This window comes from Enoplosus armatus, chromosome 4, assembly GCF_043641665.1.
Source record: "Enoplosus armatus isolate fEnoArm2 chromosome 4, fEnoArm2.hap1, whole genome shotgun sequence".
Classification (NCBI taxonomy): domain Eukaryota; kingdom Metazoa; phylum Chordata; class Actinopteri; order Centrarchiformes; family Enoplosidae; genus Enoplosus; species Enoplosus armatus.
Window position 1 is genome coordinate 24,210,802 of NC_092183.1, and position 26,418 is coordinate 24,237,219.

The 26,418-nt window shown below is 41.0% G+C and overlaps 1 protein-coding gene across 1 annotated transcript in view; it reads right to left on the bottom strand.

Annotated features, from left to right (window-relative positions):
• Positions 1-2,789: 2,789 nt before the first annotated feature.
• The window catches only part of LOC139283852 (collagen alpha-1(V) chain), a 29,243-nt gene continuing 5,614 nt past the window's right edge, over positions 2,790-26,418 (bottom strand). The window contains exons 12-50 of the mRNA XM_070903895.1: positions 25,626-25,670; positions 24,591-24,698; positions 23,209-23,262; positions 21,753-21,797; positions 21,595-21,648; positions 21,408-21,452; positions 19,720-19,773; positions 19,445-19,498; positions 18,864-18,917; positions 18,490-18,543; positions 18,345-18,389; positions 18,173-18,217; positions 17,533-17,640; positions 17,332-17,385; positions 17,185-17,238; positions 16,921-16,974; positions 15,722-15,829; positions 14,819-14,926; positions 14,657-14,710; positions 14,258-14,311; positions 13,672-13,725; positions 13,509-13,562; positions 12,907-13,014; positions 12,726-12,779; positions 11,461-11,514; positions 11,308-11,361; positions 10,449-10,502; positions 10,160-10,213; positions 7,933-7,986; positions 7,761-7,814; positions 6,526-6,579; positions 6,398-6,415; positions 6,249-6,302; positions 6,035-6,097; positions 5,146-5,323; positions 4,961-5,067; positions 4,471-4,551; positions 4,196-4,381; positions 2,790-2,945 (exon numbers count right to left, since the gene is read on the bottom strand). Coding sequence (XP_070759996.1) covers positions 2,790-2,945; positions 4,196-4,381; positions 4,471-4,551; positions 4,961-5,067; positions 5,146-5,323; positions 6,035-6,097; positions 6,249-6,302; positions 6,398-6,415; positions 6,526-6,579; positions 7,761-7,814; positions 7,933-7,986; positions 10,160-10,213; positions 10,449-10,502; positions 11,308-11,361; positions 11,461-11,514; positions 12,726-12,779; positions 12,907-13,014; positions 13,509-13,562; positions 13,672-13,725; positions 14,258-14,311; positions 14,657-14,710; positions 14,819-14,926; positions 15,722-15,829; positions 16,921-16,974; positions 17,185-17,238; positions 17,332-17,385; positions 17,533-17,640; positions 18,173-18,217; positions 18,345-18,389; positions 18,490-18,543; positions 18,864-18,917; positions 19,445-19,498; positions 19,720-19,773; positions 21,408-21,452; positions 21,595-21,648; positions 21,753-21,797; positions 23,209-23,262; positions 24,591-24,698; positions 25,626-25,670 — 2,742 coding nt within the window. The remainder of the gene's footprint in view (positions 2,946-4,195; positions 4,382-4,470; positions 4,552-4,960; positions 5,068-5,145; positions 5,324-6,034; positions 6,098-6,248; positions 6,303-6,397; positions 6,416-6,525; positions 6,580-7,760; positions 7,815-7,932; positions 7,987-10,159; positions 10,214-10,448; positions 10,503-11,307; positions 11,362-11,460; positions 11,515-12,725; positions 12,780-12,906; positions 13,015-13,508; positions 13,563-13,671; positions 13,726-14,257; positions 14,312-14,656; positions 14,711-14,818; positions 14,927-15,721; positions 15,830-16,920; positions 16,975-17,184; positions 17,239-17,331; positions 17,386-17,532; positions 17,641-18,172; positions 18,218-18,344; positions 18,390-18,489; positions 18,544-18,863; positions 18,918-19,444; positions 19,499-19,719; positions 19,774-21,407; positions 21,453-21,594; positions 21,649-21,752; positions 21,798-23,208; positions 23,263-24,590; positions 24,699-25,625; positions 25,671-26,418) is intronic.

Genomic DNA, 26,418 nt, shown 5'->3' on the forward strand with positions numbered 1-26,418 from the left:
CAATCGAGGAAGACGTCTGAAAGTAACACGACATGAATCAAAAAACCTTAAAAACAAAATAGTAGCTCATGACAAAGATGGAGATGGCTGAGTTGCTAAACTGAGGCAATGACACGTTCAGAAAAATATAAACAACAGCCACACGATGTATTTACAATAGTTACATTTAACATATGGGTGCAAATAGGTGGCAATTTGGACTGGTGGACTGTTCCCTGTTGAGATTTATGTGATACAGTAGGCTAAAAACATTTTACCTGATGGTTAGGTACATTACCAAAGTGAGTACAGGGGGCTGACATTGTACACAAAACATCAACTAAAAACAGTGAAAGGGACAGAATATAAATATGACTATAGAATATGACTACGAATGAAAGACTAGAATATTTTCTGTCAATCTGCGTTGAACTCTGTAGAAATATCTCAATATGAGGTCACGTGGTGTGTGTTTGGACAGTTACCCTCAGGTCTGACAAAGCATCCCCATTAAAGAACAAAAGGGTTCCAGAAACACAAAGCACACCACGATAGCTCTTGCATAGCAGGTGCTTTACATATTGTCATGGGGCCCATAATTCCTGGCAGTGCTGCTGGAGGCAATGAGGCAAAGCGAGCACTGTGAAGTTAGAACAGCATATCAAAAAGTCAGGAATTAGTGTGTCTCTCTCCAAGCCAACCAGTCAAAGCAGATGACCGCCCACCTAGAGTCTGGTTCTGCTCGATGGTTCCTGCCTCTTAAAAGGAGTTAGGGTTAGGGTTAAGTTTTTCCCTGCCAGTTTCGCCAAAGTGCTTACTCGTGGTAGGAACTGTTGGGTCTCTGTAATAACATTATGTCAATGTGTCAAGAGATGACTTTTGTTGTGATTTGGTGCTATACAAATAAAGCTGAATTGAATTGAAAACTGAATTGACACCCTCTAATCAGTGTCAGTCAGAAAGTATTGAGAGACGGACTAACACAATATTGTTCTGGCTCTATTCATGAGATTCACTACCATGAGTATGATAAGTATTGAAGTAAGCATTTGAAAACATGACATCATGTAAGGATTTGTACACTTTGAAAGGGACTGAAAGAGTCAAATCATCTGACATTAGGGGGCTTAACCGATCTAGCTAAAATGATTCTCTTAATTCCCATCCAGCTAACCTGGTTCGTCAAACTACAACCTGAACAATAGTGGATTTTTGAGGCAGATACGTATAAAAATACGACACACTGGCTGATGTTTGTCTTTTCACACCAACAATTTTGATGAGGATCCCTTAAAATTGGTTATTGGTTATAAGTGTGACCACAGTATGCACTGAGCGGGACATTTTATCGTTTGTCAGTGCACTCTGGTGGGCAAACTATGTAACGGAGACACTGTCTCTAAATGACTTCAACCAGGAGAATATTTCAGAGAAAAGCTAACATTGGCCAATACATTGGCCCGGCTGATTTATTTGACGGGCTCTATTTCAAATGCAGCTAGAGGATTGATAGTCTTGGATGAAGTTATCTTGAATCTCTGTGCTCTTGTTTTGAAGTAACAGCAACATGAATAGAGTCTCATGATCAGCAGTCATGGTTGGCTGATCTGATCCAATTCTTTGCTGGATTCCAAGACATAGTATTCTGATTCTGAGGTACTAGAGTTGTGCAGGAGTGAACCTTGGCCTTGTGATTACAGCCGTACCTGACACCCCAGAGTCAGCCAAACGCCACCGTCAGTGGATTTGCTAGCTGAGGCAAAGACAATTCAAGTGGTGCTTACGAATTTGTTCCGACTGACCAATTGCTGACCATTGACGGAACAGAGGAAACCCGAAGAGTCCAAAGTAGAGGGAGCAATCATAATAGCTTTGTTGCATGACCCATGAGTTGTCACTTTGATACTAAGCTTCTGGCACCATCTATGGTGTCAATGATCAAGTCAAAGTGTACCTGAATCAAAAGGTGAATGTCGAGCATTTACATAAATACGCAGGTTTCAAAAACACACAAACAAAATGTACAAAACATAGCTGCAAGCGGTGATTCCCAGGGGCCAATCCTTTTCGTGGTCAAGTAGCAGTAGACCCAAAATGAAAGCCACATGCAGCAAAGAGATTGTTTCAGGCTTAAAAAACGCAGAGCAAAGCCACTTCAGCCAGTTTAATTCTGTTTAAAGACCAAACGCATACAAATGGTCAATGAGTTACGGCCAATTTCCTGCTAAGCGCCGCACTTGGCGCAGGTTTTTGATTGAGGGCGGACATGTTTTGGGACCATTCTTATCCGATCATGGTATGATCGTGTTGGTGTTGATACAGTAATATAGTCATATTACTGCATGTAACTTTCAGCTATGGGTCTCTCTCTCGGCATAAGACAACAAATAACAAACTCCTTCAGGGTCTGAACCCAAATAACAAACCTGCACAAAGTCAATAGGGTTCTACCCCTTCCGGGTTTGAAACCTAAATAGGGTTAATGTCAAGAACTTCAGGTTCAAAATATCCTGAGTCAACAGTCCTGGAGGATCTTCAGCTCACGTTGTGTCTTTCACTCTCACTGTTTTGTTAGTGCTTGGTCATTTTTGACCCAGAATTCCCACTGTAAGCAACAAAATTGCTCAAGACATCCAAAATAAATTGGTTCGTCAGCACACTTGCAAAAGAGTTGGACAACCCTGAACCGGAAAGCAATGCCAACTCAAAAAAAGATCTCATGCTATAAAAGACGGTGCAAAAGTGCCAGAAATAGAATGGTTTGCCTGTTCAGCTGCAATGCAATCATGCTAAGAGACAGGGGGGCGTCCCTAGCTGAAGCATGCGGGTCCTATGGTGAAGCCAAACTCCTGGGTTACTTCTTTGTTTCCGATCACTGCCAGGTCCCTGAGAGGCAGCAATTGGAGATCTTCACTTTCAAATTGAAAAACGGATTCCTGGGCTCCTGTCTCCAGCTGCTCCGACGGCTGTGGAAAAGGAAACCACGTTGGAAAATACTAAGAGATACAAGTGAATCTATTTCCTGTTTCTTTGTGTTTGCCTCATAGACAGTATGTAAAGATGGCCGACCCGTCTCCATTCCCTGCCACTGTACAAAAATATGGCCGCCGCCGTCTTGCGCTGGTGACGCCAATTGGAGCCAGAGTCTGCGCAGTGGTCGAGCACACCACAATCAATCACAGCTGTCAGTCATGACGTTTCACCCCCTTTTTTTTTTATAGTGTCATATAACTAATTAAAACCAAACGTATCCAGAAAAATGAACACTTGAATAAACATCAGCGGGATAAGAGCCACCTGAAATGACAGAAACCATCTTTGGGAAAAATGTATTTGACGTGTGCTTTGATTTTTTAGTTTGGTCGATGTCCCATCCGCTAACATGAAGGAGGCGGGGGGGGGGCTTTATATGCGGGCTGTGGTTTGTCTTAGCATTCTAGTGGTGTGGCAACTCTTGATCTAGCGCTTTGGGAACCGTGAAGGTTGAAAAGCGCCGTATAAGTGAGACCATTTACCATTTACTAGAATACAGACGAAAAAATATAAAATAATAAAATAATACAATAATCAAATAGTAAAAGAGATCCACTATAGTTTGAATATACAGACTTTAGCATAAGGTATATAACTAACATGGGGTAAATAATTTGTTAACAGTTAACAAGTTATCTACCCCATGTTAGTTATTAGCGTATTATCATTTTCTCTTCAGAAGAAAAACATATTGAATGATAAATAACGCCAATTTTCAAATAAAGCCGGTAGTCAAATTCATTATTAACATTGAGGAGGGGTGGAAATACCTGTACTAATATCTCATGTGGTTAATTCCCCACTCTGCTGCTCTCACTTTCTCTTCTCTAACAGCAGCACCGCTTTGACTCACTCATTTCTATTTCCAGCCGCTTTTACTTGAGCGCGGTCAAGCATAGTCGCATGCGTCAATTTTACCACTTCCTGCAGGTGTGGCCTACTGGAACAGGTGGGATTGTGTGTATTTTGAGGCTTTTACTTTCCAGACTCATGTAATATACGTGGTGAATACTTGGAAGATACAGTTAAACATGTAGGAAATGTCCTGATTAAAATAAAATAAGAGATATTATATATATAAAACGGGGAACCTCTCTGCATTTAAAGTGAATAAAGGAATAGAGCAAGTTGAAATGTGTTTACTCTGTTTTCTTGAACCTCCATCATCATCACTGTCGCTTACCACGCAGTCTCGCAGTGCCCCCATGTAACTCTGTCTCCGAGTGTCAGCCAGGAACTTGACTTCCCTCTCCCTGCGACTCAGTCGGCTTCCTGGCTCACAGGAGTAAGTGATGGTCTGCGTGGAGGATCTGCTGTTCAGTCGTAGAAACCTCATCTGCACCACATCAGATCCTCCTGGATACTCAAACTGGAGATGAGGGGTTTTGCACATGACATGCGATTTAGTGAAATCCATCTCAGACATCCATCTCAGCAATATCCGGATCAGACACTCACCTGGAAGCCGTCTTCCACTGTGCTCAACCAGTGAAACGATGTGTTGGTGCCGGAATCCTTGAGCCAAGCTTTTACCGGAACCTGTGGTTAGCCATTCATGTTATCACATTAATATGTTGTGTTTTACCAAATAATAAAGTGGTGTGTTCTGGACCGTGTAGACTGCGCCCCCTACTGGCAGTTTGTGTATAGCAGTCTCATTTCCATTTCAGAAGGAGATGAATGGCTGTACATGTACAATCGGACTGAGTTTGTTTTGAAATCCTCCCCCGTCCTTTTCACATGCTTCATAATACGCAATGTCTGTGAGTATGTGTGTTTATATATATTATGTTATTGATAACAGCACAGTATTTGTTTGCTACATTAGAAAATAGTGTCATTTGATCTGATCATAAGTGGGTAATACAGTTACATGATATCAAGATGACGTCAAGATGATGACACTGAAAGTTACACTTCTACCAGGTTTAGAGTGTGTTGCTGATACCTGAGGCTGGAGCGGAGACAGGCAGGTCTTCGGCTCTGCTGTGAAGTCACAGTACACTTGAAAGGCATCAGCTGGACTCCCCTGGTTAGGATCAATATGATACGTCCCTGAAAGAAGTAAGTCATTCCTTGTAAATCTTTGTAACTTCTTCAGAGCATCAGCGAATAAGTCCGTGTCAGTCTCACCACTGGCGGAGTCGGGGTTAGCGAGCCACAGCTCCAGACATGTGGTGGCTGGGTGCTGCTTGCTGCCGTCAGGTGGGTTTACGAACCAGCGGAGATCCCTCTGAAGGGAGTCTAACAGAGCCTGGACCAGGACGTGGTTGGGCTTGTCTGACATGTGCATGAGCTCCTGAGATATTAACTGCCAAAATAAAGAAGAAGAATATGCATGGATTAACTGGCACAATGAATTGAAGAAACAAGTAACAATTTTAACAAGATTAGTTCACTCAACATTTGAAACCTACAAATGCAGTGTGTCTTACAACTTTATGGACGTGCACCTTTAAGTCTTACTAATCATTCTAGAAATAAGTTAAAGACATTCAAATTAATGCAATAAACAAGATCAGCACCAGAAACAAGAATAAAGTTGATACGCAAGTAAATATCAAGTAACATTTTATTCACCTGTCAACCAATTTTTGTCGACTTTTCTTGTCGAATCTCTTGAATATTAGATCATTAATGAATTAGATCTCATTTTATATTTTTACATGCATGTGTGACCTTTGACCTTTGAGCTGCAAGGTGGTCTCTCTAACCATTAAGAGTGTTTATAAGATAAAATAATATAATGCTTTATTAATCTCCGGGGGTGGGGAACATCACAACATCAGCACAAGAGGTAAAAAAAAAAAAAAGGACAGAAAAACAGATAAAGAACTCTTTGATTGAAGTAAGTAAATATAATTTTTCGTAATTCGTAATTACATAAAAAACATATATATACACATTACAATACTTTAGACTGTAGAAGTTAATTGTGCAAATATGAATATATATATATATGTATTACAGCCCCCACTGTTCATTGTTTAATAGCATCTTGCGTGTGTATTGTCACACTTACTTTCAGTTCAGCCAGTGTGAGATTCAGGGAGGTTCCTGTGGGTCCAGGTGGGCCAGTCAGACCCTGACAAACAGAATATGATATGATTTATGTTTCTCAATGCAACAAAACATGTGTCAGACTTCATTAGAAACAAATTATATTGTGCACAATTTCCTTGTCAATGGCACTGTACTGTACAGAGCTTACATATGAGGACATACAATATACTCACAGGTAAGCCTTTCTCTCCAATAGGACCTGGTGATCCAGTAAATCCTTTCAGGCCCTGATGATCACAAGTAGCATCTATTAGAAATATATATGTTTCATCAGGTTTTCTCAGGAAACAACCTCAAGCTATTTGGTTTTGCATTCACCCACCTTCTGTCCAAACAAACCCTAAAAACCAGAGAAGCAGATGAGCAGATGTTACAAGTGATGTTTGCTGTTTCCAGCATCAGAGCAGTCATTATTGTTGGCCAAAATGTCAGTTACTTGAGATCACTTACAGGCAGCCCAGGCAGGCCTGGAGCACCTCGTCTACCTGGTGGACCGATATCCCCCTAAGAAACAGTCAATACTGCTGTATGATTATGAGTGCACAGTCAGGGGAACAGAATGACTCAGACCTGGTGGTTAATTGGAAGGTTTTATGGTGCATTCAAACAGGAAATGAAAAAAAAAATGAAATGTGGAAAACAACAACTTTGACTTAATGTTGAAAGTCATTTGAATGCTGGATTTTGCGGAAGCAGGTACGTTTTTACAATGTTACCATCATTCCTTGGTCACAGAGAGAGGTTAATATTGTAGGTTGATATACTGTATGTCAAACCATTCCGATGTAATGTATTCTTTACATTACTCCAGACTATATCCCATACATTGTTTTAAAGTTTTAAACTAGAGATCATTTTGCGATGGGATTATGCATGTTCCAACATGTTGACGTTCCGACCCATGAAAACTCAGTAGTCATTACTACATTTTTACATGAGTACTCAGTACTCATGAGTCGGACCACACCCACATACTAAGATACTGGGATACAAAGATCCGCGACTTAAAAAGAAACATGGGCCAGGAATTAAATCTTATCGGTGTGGCTGATCCAAGACCCAAGTATCCAAGAATGCGAAACGTTTTTTATCTATACATAGTGCATGTACTGTTTCTGCAGATTTTGGCAGACTATGCAATCATAAGATAACTTTTGACTAAAATAAAACTGAGCATGATGTTCACTCTTGAGTCTAATCTTGTTATGATCATGATTTTTCGTGCTGTATCGAAATTATTGGAAACCAATGGCTACCTGAGAGGTATGAAAAACACATTGAAAAGTCTAAAACAACATGGTCTTCTTTGGAGTAAATGTCATCAGTAGTTTATTGTAAAGATTGTAATGTATACAATTATATGCAAATTGCAGTCAATGGGATGATAAAGAGTTGCAATACACTGACATGCTCCTAAACTATTGCTTAATCATTTTGGAGACCCTGTGGCATATCATTTTTAACCACCAGAGGCTGAACAGAGCTGGTTTATTAACATGAATACACAACTACAACATCTGCGCTCAAGCATTGGCATTATGCCTGCCATTGCTGCATAATGTAGAATGTATAAATTAATAATAAACACGTCTACACTGCTAATGTGAGGAAAGTTGAGGTAAATTGTAATCTAATGGGCTTGTGTTTGATGTGATGTATATGATGTGAGCACAGCGCTACTTCACCTGCTCTCCCTTTTGACCAGCTCTACCTGGCTTTCCACTAGAGCCTTGCATTCCCTGAAACGACAATATCATATACCATATTATAACTATGCACACATGAAAGAGCATCAAGTAGTTATGTCTACTGTTCAAGAAGGCTTACATGGAATACTATACTGATACGTGAGCTCACCTTTAAGCCTTCTACACCAGGAGGGCCAGGTGGTCCTATAGCCCCTGGTTCTCCCTGCATAGTGGGAAATACAGAGTGTATTCTCTTAAAAATCACAATATACCCATACAGGTGGAATAGTACAATCAGTCCACTTTTATTTAGTCTGTGTATTAAATAATACATCCAGACATCCACCTGTATGCGGATGATGCAATGATTTATGAACATGGCAGCACAAAACCAGCCATCCTTTAAACTTACAAATGCAGTGAGCCATATTACAGCTTGGCTAAACAGATTATGCCTTCTGTTGAATGTAACAAAACTGTAAGAATGTTCTTTTCAAAAAGGCAATGTGCTGTACGACATACGACTATGTTATATACCAATGAACATAAACATACAAGAAACCAAACCGCTTTCATAGTTGTCGCATTAGAAAAACATAAACTCCTGAGCAGTGATTATGCATTAATTCATATGTTCTTTGTCTTTAAATTTCACATAATACTGCTCCTCCTCCACATTAGACATTTATCACACAGACAGTTACTAGTCAGGTTAGCAGAGGTATCATAAGAAGGATTGACTCAAAGATTTACATCAACAAGTGACGTTAACAAGCAGCCTGGATATGGATAAGGAAACACATATTAATGCAGGTGTAAATGAACACAGAAGGCATTATGATCAGAATGCTATTCTATTTGCAATCAGCATACTGCCACGCCCCCATTTCTCTACAGAAGGAAATACGTTTGCCGAGAGGTGTATCATGGAGAAAGCGGTGAAGTTCTTGTAAGAGAAGCACAGCCCCTAAAGCAAAAAAGCAAAAGAATAGTGTCTCAAGTGGAAGCCAGAAAAGGCCCACTTTTCCTTAGTTTCTCCTCAGGAGTGAACATGGTAAAATAAAAATTAGGCTTGGGCTGCAGTATCGTCCTTCCAGCAAGGCCAGATATGCCATCTTAACACCTGCACGGAGGTAAATCCGAATCTTTTATATACCCTGCATGCCTGTTAATAGGCTACCAATTAACACTGGCTACATGTGCGCAATGTCATGGCACTTGAAATTAGTGGGAGTAGCCGATCATTACAGGCCACATCAATGAAAACAATGAAAACCAAAACTGTTGCGTTTCAATAAGGACATTCTCATATACTCCATCATAAGCTAGGACTGAGATTTTATAGTGGAATATTTGAATTATGACAATAATTGATGAGGGTGAAATGTCACGGTTATTTAAAACATTTGGCCAAAGCATTAGTAAATTAACGGTTTGAAATATTGTTGTCTATTAAAGCCTTTTTGAATGAACGTGGTTTTAATAGGCCATGCATTTAGTTAAAAGGTGTGTGTTTACAGCCTGGTCTTCGTCATCTGTGCGTACGCATTGGTCTGAGGCAGTTCTAAATTTCTTCGCAGAGTACGAACAAATTCAGGTAAGAAAATACTGATGAATCCCGGATTTGTGCGTTAAACATTTGTGTGTACTGTTTAAGCACATTTTGCGGATGAGGCCCAATGTGATCACATCTCAGGTGTGAATGCAATCCATACATCCTCCACCTCTTCCTGCAAGCCTAAGCTTAAGTATTAGCAGTGGCAAGCAAATCTTCCCTCACCAAAGTTTTTTTTTTTAAATGAATGATTCTCACCCATGACATTGCTCATGTTTGTTAAAACATCCGCCAACTCGACCTCAACTCATTCGCATACTGAGATCTGATCACAATGCGGGCAGACTGCAGAAAACGAGAATGCTAAATAACGCCAGGCGTAAATGCAAAAGGCTCGTGGATCGGATTGTTATTATCCAGATAACGTATTCAGATACAGATCAAACTTCAGTCAGTCAGCATTTTCAAAAGAACGGAATTTACTACCAGTGCATTACCCTCGCGAAAAATAAATAGAGTCGAGAGGCCTACCTTAAAGCCTGGTCTACCTGTTTCACCCTTTTCACTACGTGGACCAGCTTCACCCTTTTTGGGAAAGATTGTCAGAGAAGAGATAAATGTCAATCATTTTGCTTTTTTTACGAAACATTTCAATTCATCAAACTGAGGAAGTGGAATGACGACTACAAGATGACAAAGATACAGCACAAAATTCACATTGAGGCTGTCCAACCAGATGACGTGAAGAGGGGATTGTGATGAACAATGACGATGGAACTCAATAAAAGAATGATTTTACTATGCAGTAGTTCCGGAATCTGGTGAGGTTAAAACAACTTACATATGTACCATGTCTCCCTGGGGGGCCGAACGCACCCAAATCTCCCATCTTCCCCTGAAGCGCCAGAGAAACATCAAGATCCAATATAAAAAGTCAAAGTTAAAATTTGTGCAGCTAACGGCTGCTAGATTGTAGGGAGCCACAGCTGACCTTTTCTCCTCGCCTTCCTCTTTTGCCTCTATTTCCAGCTTTCCCTTTTTTCCCCTTTGAAAAGAAATAACATAACAACCGAATTTAGAACGTGAATACAGGCTCACACTCATGTTAGATGTCAGGTTTGTCATCTTACCCTCTTCCCAATGCGTCCATCCTTCCCTGGACGTCCACTTTTGCCATCATCTCCCTGAAAATCAATCCAGTTTTGGTTTAGCCTCATCTTAAGGTTAATTTAGTCTAAGGTTTAACCTTAAAATGGCCCTTTACTTTATTATTATTATTATTATTATTATTATTATTGGTCATTAATATGCCCAAACAGTTTCATTTTTTTAAAAAAAGGATCACAAAAAGTGTATTTTCTTTGAAACAAATTGTATTTAATACTTTCTTTTAAATATGCATTTTCAAGCAGCTTTTGAAAAGTTCCTTTGGTGACTAAATTGTCATAACAGCATCATAATGCAGGGCTTTCATCGGAGAGGCTGTCGTACTTTAAGGACAAGGCTGGTGTTATTCTATATTTTTTGTGATTGTCAATGAAAAAAGAACAAACCAACAACGTGTTAGTCCGTCTCTCGATACTTTCTGACAAAAACAGATCACAAATAGGAAATTGTGCATTTATTTGGGTCTATTTTCAGGGGTGAATTAATCCACATTTGGTACATGTGGGATTGAATCCAAATAAACTACAGTGTGTGTGTGTGTGTGTGTGTGTGTGTGTGTGTGTGTTCATGGTTACAAAGGAAATTGTCACTTTGATACACACACAGTACTTGTTAGTAGAATATATTCATTGTTGGTGTAGGTCTGCACTTGAATAATAATATTGTCTTATTTTCTTATTTTATTGTTTTATTTTATGTTATCTTTAATCTCATTTTTTTATTTCATTACTGAAGATGTTCTTTATTTGAGATGCAATGTTTTTATGTGAGAAAATCACATGTCAGTATCAACAGACGCCGATGGAGAGGTTTTGAGCTGACCTTTCGACCTTTGTGTCCTGTCCTGCCCGCCAGCCCGGGTCTACCTTTTGGTCCCTGAAGGCAACACAGGTGAAGGAGGTGAATCTTATTTTAAAGAGTATTCAGAATACTGTCATGTTTATGTGCGTGTGCGGTACAAGAGGCAGTGCTGACCTGAGGTCCTGGAGGGCCAGCAGGACCCTGCGGTCCCATCTCACTTGTGACACCCTGGAGAACGGAAACACAAGGTGGTGTCTGTTAGGGCAGCACAGCAAGTGATACTAATGCTATTGCTTGGTAGCGTTGGTGTGTTGGTGCTTGTGACCATGTTTCCCATACACCCCCGTCCCCTCTCTCCCTTATTGACTTATTCAGTGAAGAAAGGTTTGTTTTCTTCCAAATCCAACCCAGTGGAACGCCAAGCTTCATGACCTTGGTGTCACTTTTAGAGGGAATTTACATTAAACTGCATAAACTGTAAAATATGAAGTATTTTTAGTAATTACAATTTAAAAACGTTTAATAAGCATGAGACGTTTCCTCTGTGGTGATCTGTGAAGGTGGTGGTTCCAACAAAGCGGCTTTCAAAGAAATGTGTTTTTCTTCCTGCAGCCTATGTCAATTTGATACTCAATAAATAGACAATTTCCCTTATTTCCTCCAGTAATAGAGTCGCCGTACTTTCTTTTTTTTTATGTTGTTTATTCATAGTGGTGTTAATGTGTCCATGGTTATCAGGGATTTCATCATGACTTTAGGAAATGCACTCAAATAACATGATAAGACAAAAACACAAAACATAATCAACAGAGTGCTTGCCTACAAATAGGTTCTCAGATGCTGTTTAAAAAAAACACACTGACATTGCTCACCAACTTAATGTTGACAAGACATCTGATCTAGAGACTGAGGTTTGAGTGTTGCCTTGCAGGACACACAGTGAGCCCCCTGGTCAGGAGACCTTTCAGTCTGGCCTGAAGAGTAAGGGGTCAAGAGTTCATGAATGAACCAAGATGGTGAACATGGAAAACCTGCTAAACATCAGCATGCTTGCATCACTTCGCTGCGAGAGTGTTAGCACGCTGATGTTAGCATTTAGCTCAAAGCTGTGCCTATAAGTGCCCAGCAGAGCTGCCAGCATGGCTGTAGACTTTGACTCCTGTTTTAGAATATACACATGATATTTAACAAGCCTCTCATAGACATAGGTTCTGAGCAAGGTCCCTTCACATATGAATTCTCTTATGAATAAAAGACAACAATTTTATTAACTCAGAAGACATCTAATAGCAGAAATGCCCCTCATACCCACACCAAACAGATTTAAATGCAGTACCAAGAATTTATAGAGAAACAGCAGTCTGCGTATAAGCAGCGTTTAATCAGTCTAGTACTGGATCTTCTGGAAGCTCCTAATCTGTCCCTCAAGCTGGTCTTACCTCTGGTCCTGGTGATCCTGGAGGTCCCTTATTTCCTGGCAGGCCATCAGGACCCTGCAAACAGACAGGTGGGCCATCACCGTCAGTCATTCACACATTTAAGACATCAGTATGTTCAATCTCAGGTTGTTATGAAAGCCCCTTTGAGACGAAGCAGTCAGAGCAGTGGAACAATTCTCACCGCCTCTCCTGGCTTCCCTTGCTGTCCAGGCTGTCCCCTCGGCCCCTCAGATCCAGAAAAGCCCTTCGGACCAGGATCGCCTATTCTTTCTGTGGCTCCTGCAGACCCCTGAAGTACAAAAATGCCACCAGTTGTCTTGAGTCATGATTTTGTAACGTAAGTGCAAAATCTTTGTTTTTTGCAATTGAAGCAGTCAACTGAGTTGGTCTTCTGGTCTTACAGGATGGAGGATGACTTCATCTAGAGATAACAGTTATTGGGAAAATTAGATAAAGAGGAGAAAATGGTACACTGGAGTTTGTCTCTGCTAAATTACAGACTCCATGAACAAAGGCACTCTAGGTCCTGAGTAGACTTAGACGGCTTTAACATTACAAGGCTGACACCCAACAAGTGTTTCATCTGAAAGCCTTTGTCAGAGAAATACAAACACAGACACTAACGTGAGTCATGACACAATCAGGAGAATCAGGGTTATTGCCATGTGTAGTTCCATAATGCCACAGGGGCATAGGACATGTTGTGTGGCAGTTTAAAATTAAAAGTAAAACTGTTTGTACGTCGCTATACCGGCTCGTAGTACAGCACTGTGCCCCACTTACCACTGGTCCAGGCTTTCCTATGTCTCCTTTCACACCCAGGCTTCCTGCCACCCCCTACCGTGAGACAGAGCACAGTGGTGAAGGTAATCAAGCCAACACTGGTGAACAGATAGGCTGTGGCTTCACGTTACAGCTATGACCATTTGGTGGCAGTGCTCTGTACCTTAGGACCTGGAGTCCCCGGCTCCCCGGTCAAACCAGTAGGACCTTTGTCTCCCTGTAGAAAGCATAAGCATCAAAAAGGTAACTGTGTATCACCACATGCATCTATTTTCAATTACTGATTGGTTTGGATTCTTCAAAAGCGGAACTTCATGAGATTCCCTACCTACTGTGATAGTGCACATCACCTTTGGGTGAAGTAGTATTTGGTAAGTTAAAGAATAGGTTCAGATTTATTTATTTGCCACTGTAATCACTCCTCCTCTCTGTACTGGCCGTGAAGTGATACTTTCCTAACGTGACCACTGAGTAAAATAAAAAGCCCAGAATTGTGGATTTTGACTGCCAGGACCAAGATACCCCCTTGATTTTGTCCTCCAAGGAAAGGAAGGGGTGGTTTCATGGCCAATGTGCAGGGGAGGAATACAGCGACCCATAATTCTTTTTATGTACTTAAAGCATGTGAGTATTGTATTAAGACAGACTTTAAAAAACCCAAACGTATCCTTTAAAACACCACATTGGCCTTGAGCATGTTCTTCTTTCTTTTAATAGAGCTTCATAGAATATGCTGTGAGATTGTCTACCTTCTCTCCTGGTGGCCCATCAGGTCCTGGAAACCCAAGAATTCCTGGGAAACCCTGACAAAAAAAATTAAATCCACATTCACAGCAGTTACTACGACTGATATTTAAAGTCCAACTGAATTAACATTTAGTCATCCCCTTCTCCCAGTGAATGTTTTTTTGGTTACTGGTTCAACTAGCTAAGGTGCAGGACCAGATGTGTGTTTGTTTTGCACAAAATAAGAAGGAGACTTTAGCGGGTAAGCTAATATGTATAGGTATAGTATAGGTATAGGTTGCAGGCTGCGAAATAAGGTATCCATCTACGTAGATTGAAAACGAATGGTATTCCACCATCATAAAAACAAAAAAGAAAAGGCCCAGCCTTAATATAATAATAAAGTACAGAAGGTAACTTACCTGTAGTCCTAATAAGCCTAATGGTCCAACCTTCCCCATCAGGCCCACTTGACCCTGATAATAAATATACATGGTGATAAGGACAGGTATAGTACAATAAATAAACACATCATGATATAGGCAGGTAGACTTATGGATTAAAGGATATTTAGCTGTATTTACTATTAAGCCTGCATAACCCTTTTCTCCTTTTGACCCTCTTGGTCCTTGTGTTCCTGGGACTCCTGGAGGCCCCTCTGATCCCAATAGGCCACGGTTTCCCATATCTCCCTGTGAAAAAGGGATGTACAAAAAAGAATTTGGTATTTTATATTCGTAATTAATCTAGATAACTTTGTAGAGATGAGTTTTCACTTTGACATTCACGGGTATTTTTCTGTTGTCAAAAAAACCCCACATTAAATCTACTTTAATTCATTGTTGTAAAATAATAAAACATGAAAACTTCCAAGGGTGGTAAATACTTACACAACAGTATATAAGCTAACTAAATGGAGGTTGCTTGTATGTTCACAAAGACTATATGCATACCCAGTTAGTCAGAACATGTCTATGTCTAAAATGCGACAGTAGCTAACAAAATGTTGAGATGGAAATGACCTTTGCTCCTTTAAGACCTGGATCCCCAGGAAAGCCAGGCTTTCCAACATCCCCCTGCACAAAGAAACAAAATGAAGCAAAGAACCAGCCACACATAAAATAAGAGAGATACAGTTGAATATTAACCGGCAGGTTTTTTTGACCATCCATTAACCGTTCAAGTCATTTTTTTCAGCGAAAATACTAAAAATGTGACATGTTCCAGGTTGTCAAACGGGATTATTTGCTGCTTTTCTTGGTCTTTCATAATTGAATATTTCTGGGTTTTGAACTGTTGGTCAGACAAAACAAGACATCTGAAGTCACACTGGCCTGTAGGATATTGTGATAGGCATTTCTCACTGCTAAAATATTGTAGACCAAACGATCAATCGAGAGAATAATCGTTACATTAATCAATAACTATGATAACCGTTAGTTGCAGCCCTAGATAAAATGGTTACATAGAATGACAATACATCTAACCTGTTTTCCCCTCTGCCCGGGCTCACCCTGCAGTCCCTGGGAGCCTAGAAATCCCGGCTCTCCCTTCGGTCCCTTGAGCCCTGGTTGTCCCTGGGGGCCCAGAGCTCCCTATTTCAGGAAAGTACAGTGTTTGACAGTTGTGGGACATCATCTGCTGTGATTGTCTGAGTTATTTCATCTGTTGCTGAATGTCTTTTATTCTTTTTCAGCCAGAATAGATGCCCTGTAAGTGATCACATGGCATGTTCTAGTTTGAAGACTACAACTGAAAAATGGCTGAATTGACTCTTGGTGGGTATTCAGACTGAAAACAGCCCTGCAGTAAACGCAGGGGCTGTGTTGGTGGGTGTATGTTGTTTAAGATACTGGCGAGGTATTAAATACAATTCAGCAAGTCCAGATGGAGAAAGATTAATGTGTTTAAACTGCGCAACAGTTTGTAGTACTCACAGACATAATTTTACCACTCTGGAAAGTTATCATAGCGACAACTATTTAATATTTTGCTGACAATCGCTAGGTCAAACAGTAGAAATATACCACTCATGCTACAAAGTAATCTACCAGAAATTTGCACTTGCATGTATGTGATGGACCGTACAAGTGTACTTCAGGGTGTGTCAGTGCACTGTGACATCACCGTTGGGTGTGGTTACAGTTGCAAGAGAACACACTTCTGACCACAGCCAGCATCACTGATGGGCTTGTGTTGAATAATGATGATATTGACTATTGACGATCGTAGACACATTTGCTGCCTACTTCAAGAATAGATTCATTTATTGGGTTAAATGTGTTCCTATATAAACAAACACAGTTTCCTCTATTGACCTCTGTGTGCTCAGAAGGAGGTTAACATAAAGGAAGTGCTTAAATTCCGTAAAATCTTAAACTTCTATTATCCGACCTATCCGGGGCCGCCATGTACACAAGATACATTCCCTGTTTCTTACACTGATGTGGTATTTTCTATAAAATTAGCATTAGTTTAATCCAACTGAGCACACGCTGTCGTCTGCAGAGAAGAACCTATTGCAGTCAGTCCCCATTGCTCTTGTCTACGAGACCACAGATGAGCTCCCCCAACACAATTACAACAGTACAATAGATCTGAAGTTAAGACCGTTGTCCAACCCCTTAATATCATTGATACATAATCTCATGATATGCACATTAAAAAAAGTAATAATGTCACAGACCTGGTCGGCTTTAGTTCCAGGTGTCCCTTCTTCACCAGCTGGCCCTGGATGACCCTACCATTACAAGCACAATCACACTTGTCAATGAGTGGAATTCATAGCAAGGTTCTTCAATATTATATTCTGTAAGTGGCGTTTTTGAAATCCTGAAGATAGTAAGGTGGAAAAAAACTGCAATATTTTGGAGTATAAAATATTTGATATCTGTCTGAATGCATGAAATGATACTCTGAGGTGTGCAGTGCGATCAGTGAGCTAACTGACCTGCTGCCCATCCAGACCTGGATCACCAATATCACCAGCAGGACCCATTGCTCCCTACAAACAATAAACGCACCTTAATATTACTTAAACAGCTTGAATGATTCTTTCTAGGCTTGGACTCTTGAAGACCACGCTAAAATCCCTTACCTGCTCTCCTTTCTCTCCAGCTCGACCCATCAATCCGACAATCCCTGGTGCCCCCTGATCAAAAAAAGAAAAATTGTGATCGAAGATACACTGAGCGGCAATGTGATATATGATAGGTGTACATGCTTTATCAAGGGGCATCATGACAAACATTTATATCAATATGACACCAGGAGAGAAAGGTGAAAAATACCCACTCACTGGAAACCCTCTAGGCCCGGCCAACCCAGGTGGCCTCGGAGGCCCCTGGCTCCCTGGGGGACCGGGGCTCCCCATGCCACCCTCTGGTCCTGGCTGGCCTGGGGAGCCCTAAAATAATTTAGAATGAGAAACAATCAAACTTAACTGGAGTTGATAACAAGTTGGAGTTCACCAAAATAAATCTATGACTGAAAAATCTCAGAATGCACTAATATAGTCTATATCATCCGGATGTGATGTTTAATGCCTTCCAGGTGAACATTCTGGGTTAAGCGTTGAAATTTACTTTTTTGGTGCACCCCCCTGGAGGTTGTGTGTAAACAAAAAGTGCCATAATAAGTCAATATTGCATAATTAGATGAAAATAAGGTTGGCCTAAAGTGTTTCATATTACAGAAAAGGCTGGGCTTTACTTGTCTGTGCCCAATTGTCATTAGATTTATATATTTTTTTACAATTATGGTTCTTCTGTCATTTTCTTGAAACTACTACTTGACAACATCTGGAAGCACGTGGATGCACTAGGAAGAGATCATGTCACAAAAGTGATTTGTAGCAGAGAGAAGAGAAATGATCTCACCATGCCGCCTGACTGTTATCATGGATATACTGAGCCTATGTTTCTGTAAGACCTACTCACTGGCAGTCCCTGAATGCCTTTGGGCCCCAACTCTCCTTGACGACCCTGAAGGGAAGAGATAAAAAAAAAAACCCAACAACAACAATAATGTCAGGTTATCCTCTTGTATCATGGCGGTTGATGATGTTTGAAGTTTTTTTTAGGGTCTAAAAAACAGTCGTGCTCTTCTCACCTGCGGTCCCGGAGGCCCTCTCTCACCAGGATGGCCCTGCCGACCCTGAGGAGACAATGTTCAACCAACATGTAGGCACGTCTGCGTGTGTGTTGAGTGGAAAGTGTCGAATCGAATCTCATCAGATTTCACCAAATACACTTACTGGAGGTCCAGTCTTTCCTGTTATACCGGGAGGTCCTCTGACACCAGCATCCCCCTGCACAACAGCCAACAGAAAACACTGCAATCACATTTCAGAATGATGAAAACAAAACCACCGCGTGGCTTACAGCTTGAACAGTTGAGAATTCTAATATCTGAAGGAGCAAACATCTGACAGCTGTGCAATGCATTCAGTTTAGTTTTGGGTTTTGCAGCTGGTCTAAGCCTGATTTGCAAAGTAATCCATATGTGATGTTTATTGTTTCTATACCACATTCCTTAAGTTAAGTGCGCTACTACTCTGCGTATTGTGTCGTTACACTTGGAAAATGCACTGATTCTTAAACAGATTTTGCAGCAGGATTCATGCCATACCCTTTGCCCCACGTAGCCTGGTCTCCCAGTCAGACCCACTGCTCCAGGGTAACCCTGTAGAGAAGTTGAAGTTCAATGTTTACATTCATATGTAAATTTAGACCACTTACTAAAGTGGTTCTGGGCCACAAAATATTTCTTTCATTTGATTAAAACAATAATATTCAATTTACTTTAACCAGGCAGTATACAGACACACTATTACTACTACATGCACACTATTCTCCCACAATGCAACAGTCAAAGGAAATGGAGGAACTGCTCACAGCTAATTGTGTGGTGATTCCGCTTCAACACTTTTGGCTATTTCAATTGTTTTGCATCCTTCTGAAAGGCATTATTACATTTTTGGTCTCACAATGTGTTAGGTCTTCTTTTTTTGCGCCATTTTACTCGTACCAATGATTGATGATGATTCCAAATGATTCCACCCAATGAATGTACGAGTTGATACGGCTGAGAACTTTAACAAAATATTTTTTTGTCCACATTCAAATCAAAGGGGAAAAACAAAACATTCATCCTCATCGTGACTTTGATTTAGCCAGCTTGGTGGCCACGTAAACGGTTCATTCACTTACATACATGCCCACTGGTCCCTGGGGGCCCATCAACCCTGGTTTCCCTGTGAAGCCCTAAACAGACACAGAAAAATAAATGATTCACATATTGCATCATGAAATCTTCATTAAACATCAAAACCTATAATCCCGATTCAACCTTTACTGTTCACTACTGTAAAATACCACAGCCCAAATATTCCTCACGTACAATCTGTATTGCATGTGTGTTGGAAATGATCAAATCTTCATAAACATAAAACAATGGCTGAATAGCATAAAAAAAATCTGCTCACCCTCGGCCCAGCTGGTCCAAGGATCCCGTCTTGACCTGGCTTTCCTGGAGGACCCTGTTGAAGTCACATATGACTCCTTTCAGCATGTTAAAAAAACGCTTTAAATGTACTCGCTGGTTTTGGGAATGCGGTGATTGGAAGGAGAAGCGTTGGCCTACCGGAGCTCCCAAAGGACCCGCCTGCCCTGGATCACCAGCCACACCTGGAAACCCCTTTATTATAAACAGAGACCACGAAGCTACTTTTTAACAACAATGTACAGCAACAGGATTTCTTTCGTTGATGATAGTGGTCCCAGTCTAGTGTTGTCATACACACAGTTTGTAGAGCTTTATAGATTTTTGCTATTTTGCCCACAAAGTTTAAAATGTGCAAAACTCAAATTTTACACCCAAACAACTGCTTGAATACGAAACAGAAAAGACGGTCATTCATATTGTTTATTACTCACCACTACTACAATACAAAACATTTTTCTCCAGTTGTTTACTGTAAAATGCTGCAATGTATTCATGTTGTTCTGTGCTTTGTAGCATTACAGCATTGTGATGCTCAAAATCTCTAATATATTTGATTAATTTGATTGCCTCATATGAAAATAAGATTTACTAAGATTTAGTTTGAGGTCAGACTCTTGACTACAAGGTGAGCAATACATCCTGTATTTTGATTTTGATTTGATTAGAATTCATTATTGTTTGACAGCATCTGATTCGATAATGACCATTTCATTTTAAATGCAACAGCGATTCAATTTCAGTGATACACGTTTTGCATGTTGAAAACTGAGCCAAAGCGATTGTAAAGCACTGTTAAGACTATTAGTGCCATTTCTTTATATGACATCAGAGACAGACAGAAAAACAAAAGGTCCCCAGCCAGAATTGGACCAGGGGCGTGGTGGTGACATGGACGCATCTCATGGACCAGTAGGTCATGGGGATGCTACATGAGTACGAATTTTGACTTGTGTACGCCAGTCACACTTAAAACTGCTCTCTGGTACTGTATGTTCTCTGGAAGAGCGGCGCATTTCACAGCAACTAGGGAAACGATGTGCCAGGGTCTACTGTCATCTTGCATTGTTTTTGTGTGGCGGTACAGTTGTGCTCTCCTTCCTTATCCCCTTGTGCTCCTCTGTTCTTCCCCTTCCCTGGTGTTTTCTCGTCAGTTCCCTGTCAGTCACTTGCACACCAGTTCTTCATCCACTATTCAAGACCTGCTCTTCACTCCAGTCTTCCCCAGATCGTTCAGTTTCTCAAGTGGTAACAATGCTAAGGCCAGACTATGGTCCTCTGAAGTTTATCTTGGAGTCCCTGACTAACTTTTGTTTGCCTGTGCCTTGCCTGTCTGTCTCCGAGCCACCTCCAATCTGCCGTTCTGTCTGCCACGTTGCCGCCCCTGCCCGCCCCCCCGGACTGCCTTCTCTAAGCTGGAACGTAACATTTTGGACATAAAGCATGGTGTTCTTGTCTAGCGTGAATGAGACTGCAGGGACCAAGCTGCGAACCACCCAGCCTAACCTGATGCGTCACAACATGAAATACTTGCAGAGTCCCCGACAGCAAGGTGAAAAGTCATGCAGTGGTTTCAGCAATTGTCAGCTTTACAAAGAAAATGATCTCATCACTGTCCATCAAAGCCATTTTGATGGGTACCAAAAAAAAGAAAAAGAAAAGACAACTCACTTTGTCTCCCTCGGGGCCAGGAGAGCCAACAGAACCAGGAGCACCCTGCACGTAAGACGCGTGACGTTACAAATGCGTCACAATGTTAAACAAGCAAAATGCTGAGATGGCTTGATGGAGCTGGCCTAAAAGTGCGGATTGCAGCAAAAGCAGAACCATATGAGACGAAAAGTTATACAATGGGAACCTGTGTACCAGGATTTCCATCCGGCCCCTCAATCCCAACTCGGCCTCTAAAGCCCTGCGACAGTAAAAACACAAACAAACACACAAATATGGTTTAGTGTTTACAGGTACCTGTCAGACTTGATGAGCTGCATTTTGGCTTGTTTTGTTTGTTCTTACCAGCATGCCAGGTGGACCAAACAGGCCAGAGAGTCCTGCGAGACCCTGTAAATGTAAATGTAGACGCAGATGGAAGAACAATACATAATTGCCCTGCAAAAATCCGATATTGATTAGAGTTTCTACTGTCCGGCTAATAGTTACCCTTGGTCCTTTGAGTCCTAAGTTCCCATTTTGTCCTGGGGTGCCTCTGTTGCCCTTAAATATGAATAATAAAAAAAGACACTCACCTTTTAGACTATGCAATTGATAAAAAGTATCAATAAAGTGATAAAAAGTATTTACTACTTTTTAAAGCAAACTCCACTAACTATGTATCTAGGTCAGTGGAGTAAAAGCTTGTTTCTAGCAGCAGCAGACAGCTCTCATAAACCCACTGCAGCTGAAGAGACAGTTTTGGGTTTTTTTTTGGTGGAGACCATGAACATATTTGACTTCCATTCGTCAGGTGGACACAAGCGCGACTCCAGATGAATGCTAATGTTGCTTTGTGTCTGCTGGATGCACAAATAGGTAACTTGTTTGTCCAGAAATCGGTTAATTCAGCGTGGTGGCGCAGTGGTTGGCACTGTCGCACGGGAGGTAAAGCTGGTTAGAGCGGGTCGGGGGTTCGAACTCCGGCTGCCCCCCCCGTCATGCCAAAGTGTCCTTGAGCAAGACACTGAACCCTAAGTTGCTCCCGACGGAGACCGGCACCTTACATGGCAGCTCGGTCGGCCATCGGTGTGCGACTGACTTAGCTGTAAAGGTTGAAAAGCGCTATATAAGTGAGATCATTTACTATTTAAATATGTTTTAATATGACTGTTTTCTGTGACAACTGTTACTGGAGACATTCAAGGTTTTACACAAATAACATCCAATTTTTTTTAAAAGAATGAAAAATATCTAATTGGCTATTCCTCTTCAAGCAAGCAAGCAATCATGTGATCATTCAGAAGCTACTCTGAAAGGTGACTCCTACACTCTTTGCTCTCCACAGAGCATTCTTAGATGTAATTCTTAGGAGCTTGATGAATACAGTCCCTGGCGACTGTGTGATATGTGATTCACATCGCTTGCATGGCATCAAAGCAGTGCGTACGGGGGACCGAGATATTATCATCATGGGAGAGACCCCTCCATTAGGTTTTTTTTCTTTCATTTTCACTTCATGGCCATCCACTTGGCAAAATCTGCCAGTGCATTAACATTAATGTTAGTTCATTTGTTACAGTTGACATACCTTTTTAATTTTACACTAGCTACGACACAAATGCTCTTATCATAGTCAAGCAATAATGGCAGTAATAAAGGCATTAAAATGAATACCGATAGTAGTAGTACTGGTGCTAACAGGAGCACCTGTCACCACTTGGTTGCAGTGCAATATAACAAACAATAAGCTGTGGCAGATATGACTCTGGTTTATTAGCTTTACTTGACCAGGAAGCAAACAAAAAAAAAAGCCTCTGACCTTTGACCCCTGTTTCCCAACCGCTCCCTGGAGACCAGCCTCCCCGTTTTCACCCTGAGGAGACAGAGAAGCTCATCGGAATTATGGCATTATGCAACATGCTCTTCCGCCACACTGTACATGTGTGAATGCATGCAATGCAACCAAGTTTAAGTCTCATGGGAGTTGTTCATTAGAGCCGCAAGGCAAAAACAAGGTGACAGAGCTACGTTCAAGCCTGTTACTTGTGGTTTTTTTAGTGTTCTACGAAATCGTACTGCTGCCACGCCAGGAAAAAAAGGAACGGATCAGTATCACGTTATAACAAGATACTTTTCACATTATAACAAGAGTTTATTGTTTAACCCCTGTCTGTCCTCTGCCTCTCAGCAGTATGTTTTGCTTTATGTTGTTCCCAGCCTCCATCCCCTCACGGAGAATGCCATGTTTCCTTGTTCACGTTTTAGTTATATAGTATCACGTTATAAATGCACTCCCTTGTTATAACAATATGTTATCACGTCATATAACGTTATAAGTTTGTATGTCGGAATAACGTGACAAGATCTTGTTATAACGTGAAAAACGTCTTGTTATAAAAATAAACATATCACTTTATAAAGTGATACCGATCTGTTTATCTTTTCTTCTGGTGTGGCAGCAATACGCTCCTGTAGTCTTCCACTTATTTGAACTGATAAAAGTATCATATCGTGGGCATATTTTTACATGTTTATACGGTATATTTCAACTCATTTGGGATCACATGCTCTTAGGTGGCAGAAAGAGAGAAAGAGATAGACATAAAGAGACTAATTCGGCTTTAAATGTCATAATATTAGATTGTAAATTCGTGTTTAAATTGCCGCATTTCATGGCTGCATGTCTTACAGCGCTTTTAGCCAAAGCGCTTTACAAATACACGCTCACACACTGATGGCAGCTGGGTGCTGGCCTGACCATCGGGAGCAATTCGGGGCTCAGTGTCTTGCCCAAGGACACTTGGACGTGTGGACAGGAGGAGGTGGGGATCGAACGACCAACCATGGACGATCAGTGGACGACCCGCTCTAACCTCCTGAGCCACAGCGACTCAATTGTTAGTGGAGATATTGAAGATTTTACACAACTAAAATGTGACTTTTGTAATCTTCAAAGAAGAGAGGGAGAATGTGTACCATTTTTTGTCAAAAGTAAGATCAAAATTGATTTTAAATTCAATTGTAAAAGCGATTAAAGCCATAGCTCTTCAAAAATGTTATCATTATATATCATTACATTTGAAACTACTTAAAGGATGGGTTTATATTCTATTGACTAACTAATATATATTATACAAGCAGAGTAGATGTTTCTCTTCCAAACAATACAGGAGATTTCTGATGATATCTGATGATCTGTACCTCTTTTCCTCTGGTCCCAGGTCGACCTCTCACCCCCAGAGGACCTGTGGCGCCGCGTCCCCCCCTCTCTCCCTGACAACCCCGGATCCCTGCAGCACCCGGGGGGCCCTGGGGGAACAACAAGTTAAGAGGTTTAGTGAGAGATGTTGTCAGGGGCTTACGGAATAGGGAAAACACTAGCACTAGCAATATCACTGGCGTAAGGCAGATGGTATCGGTCACCACCCACAGTGATCTCCTTTGTTTACTGTCATTATGCCAAGATAAGTTTCATTTAACCGTGTCACAACCCCAAACACATGGATTTTGTGTCGTTTTACATTTAATCACCAAAGACGTCTTCCTCTTACTCTGTCTCCTTTGGGTCCAGTCTCTCCTTTGTCACCAACCAGTCCGCTGAAACCCTAAACATAAACATTTCCATTTTTAGTGTAGTTTTGAGCTGCCAATCACAAGCCTGTTCAATCTATCATTTGAGCTGATGTGAGCTGCTTTGTGAAAATGCCAGTGGTGGCGGTGATTTAGTTTTAGCAGTCCGCCTCTGTGCCTCTCAGTTTGAATGTTAACCTGTGTGATAGTTAACTTAACGGTGTGTTTAGGAAGCGTGGTTGGTTTTGTTTGTTTAGTGATTTTGGCGCCACCCGCAGCCCTTTCCCTTTGTACCTCGCCTCACTTGACTCTTTCTTTGTTAATAATTGCTGAGCAGAGAGCTCGTAGCTCCGTAGCTTTACTACTTTCGGTACACCGAACAATAAATGGCAGTGCTTGTCTGACTCCGATTACAGCGTGTTGCTTCTCTTATCCCTAGAAATTTGCAAGGTTGTAACAATGACCAACCCGAAATAAGTCGTAGTGATTTGCCAGAAATTTGACCAAACCAATTCAGGGTTAAAATAGGGCCATACAGTGTCTGCTCGGCATAAGTAGGCAATGCATCAACGCTGCCTCCTTGTGGCCAGAAATGGATTAATACAGCTTTAATAGTCACTGACCTCCAATAATATTCCTGGAAAAAAAGAAGACTTTGCTGCTTACTGTGCCGCCAGGAAACCCTTTTGGACCAGGCTTTCCAGACATCCCCTAAAAGAGCAAACAGAGCAACGAGAAATCCTGAAATATGGACATGCTTGCTTCGGAACAATGCATAGATGGAAAATATCTGCTGTATGTAACATCACCGTAGTTTTCTCACTATTTACTATTTATTTGGAATTCAAATTGGGGCTACTTTCCTTTGCTATTTTTGGCTGAAGGGTGATTCAGTTAAAATATGGATGACGGAAATGAAACTCTATGGGGTGTTCCATTCAGATGATCAAAATACATTAAAGTAGATGGATTGAAATACACTCAATAGTAGGTTAACATTACACTGAATATTACCTCATCCCTCGGTGCTTTCAGTATGTGTATATTTGAGCTTACAAGTAAGTGCAAATAAGGTCTCAGGGTTACTAAAGCAAGTGTCAAGTCAATCAAGACATGTCCAAATCAAGTCTCAAGTCTTGTCAAATTGGAGTAAGCCTCAAGCTGGCTCAAGTCAGCTGAGACAAGTCCAAGTCCTCTTAATGAACTTGCAAGGAAGGCTCCTAGTCCTCCAGGTGTCTGAATACTGAAAAACCAAACACATTTGGACATTTTACTTTCAAAGCTGAGTTAATTGTGTTTTGAGACTAAGTCACTTCAATGCATAGGTCTAATAATGAATATCTGAGGCCATGCAAGGACTGCCTGTTACCCGTCACGTTTAGTTTTATTGTTCTAGTGTTTATCCAGGTCAAGAGTAAGTTAAGTCCAAGTCAAGGCTGAAGTCCGGACCTCTCAAGTC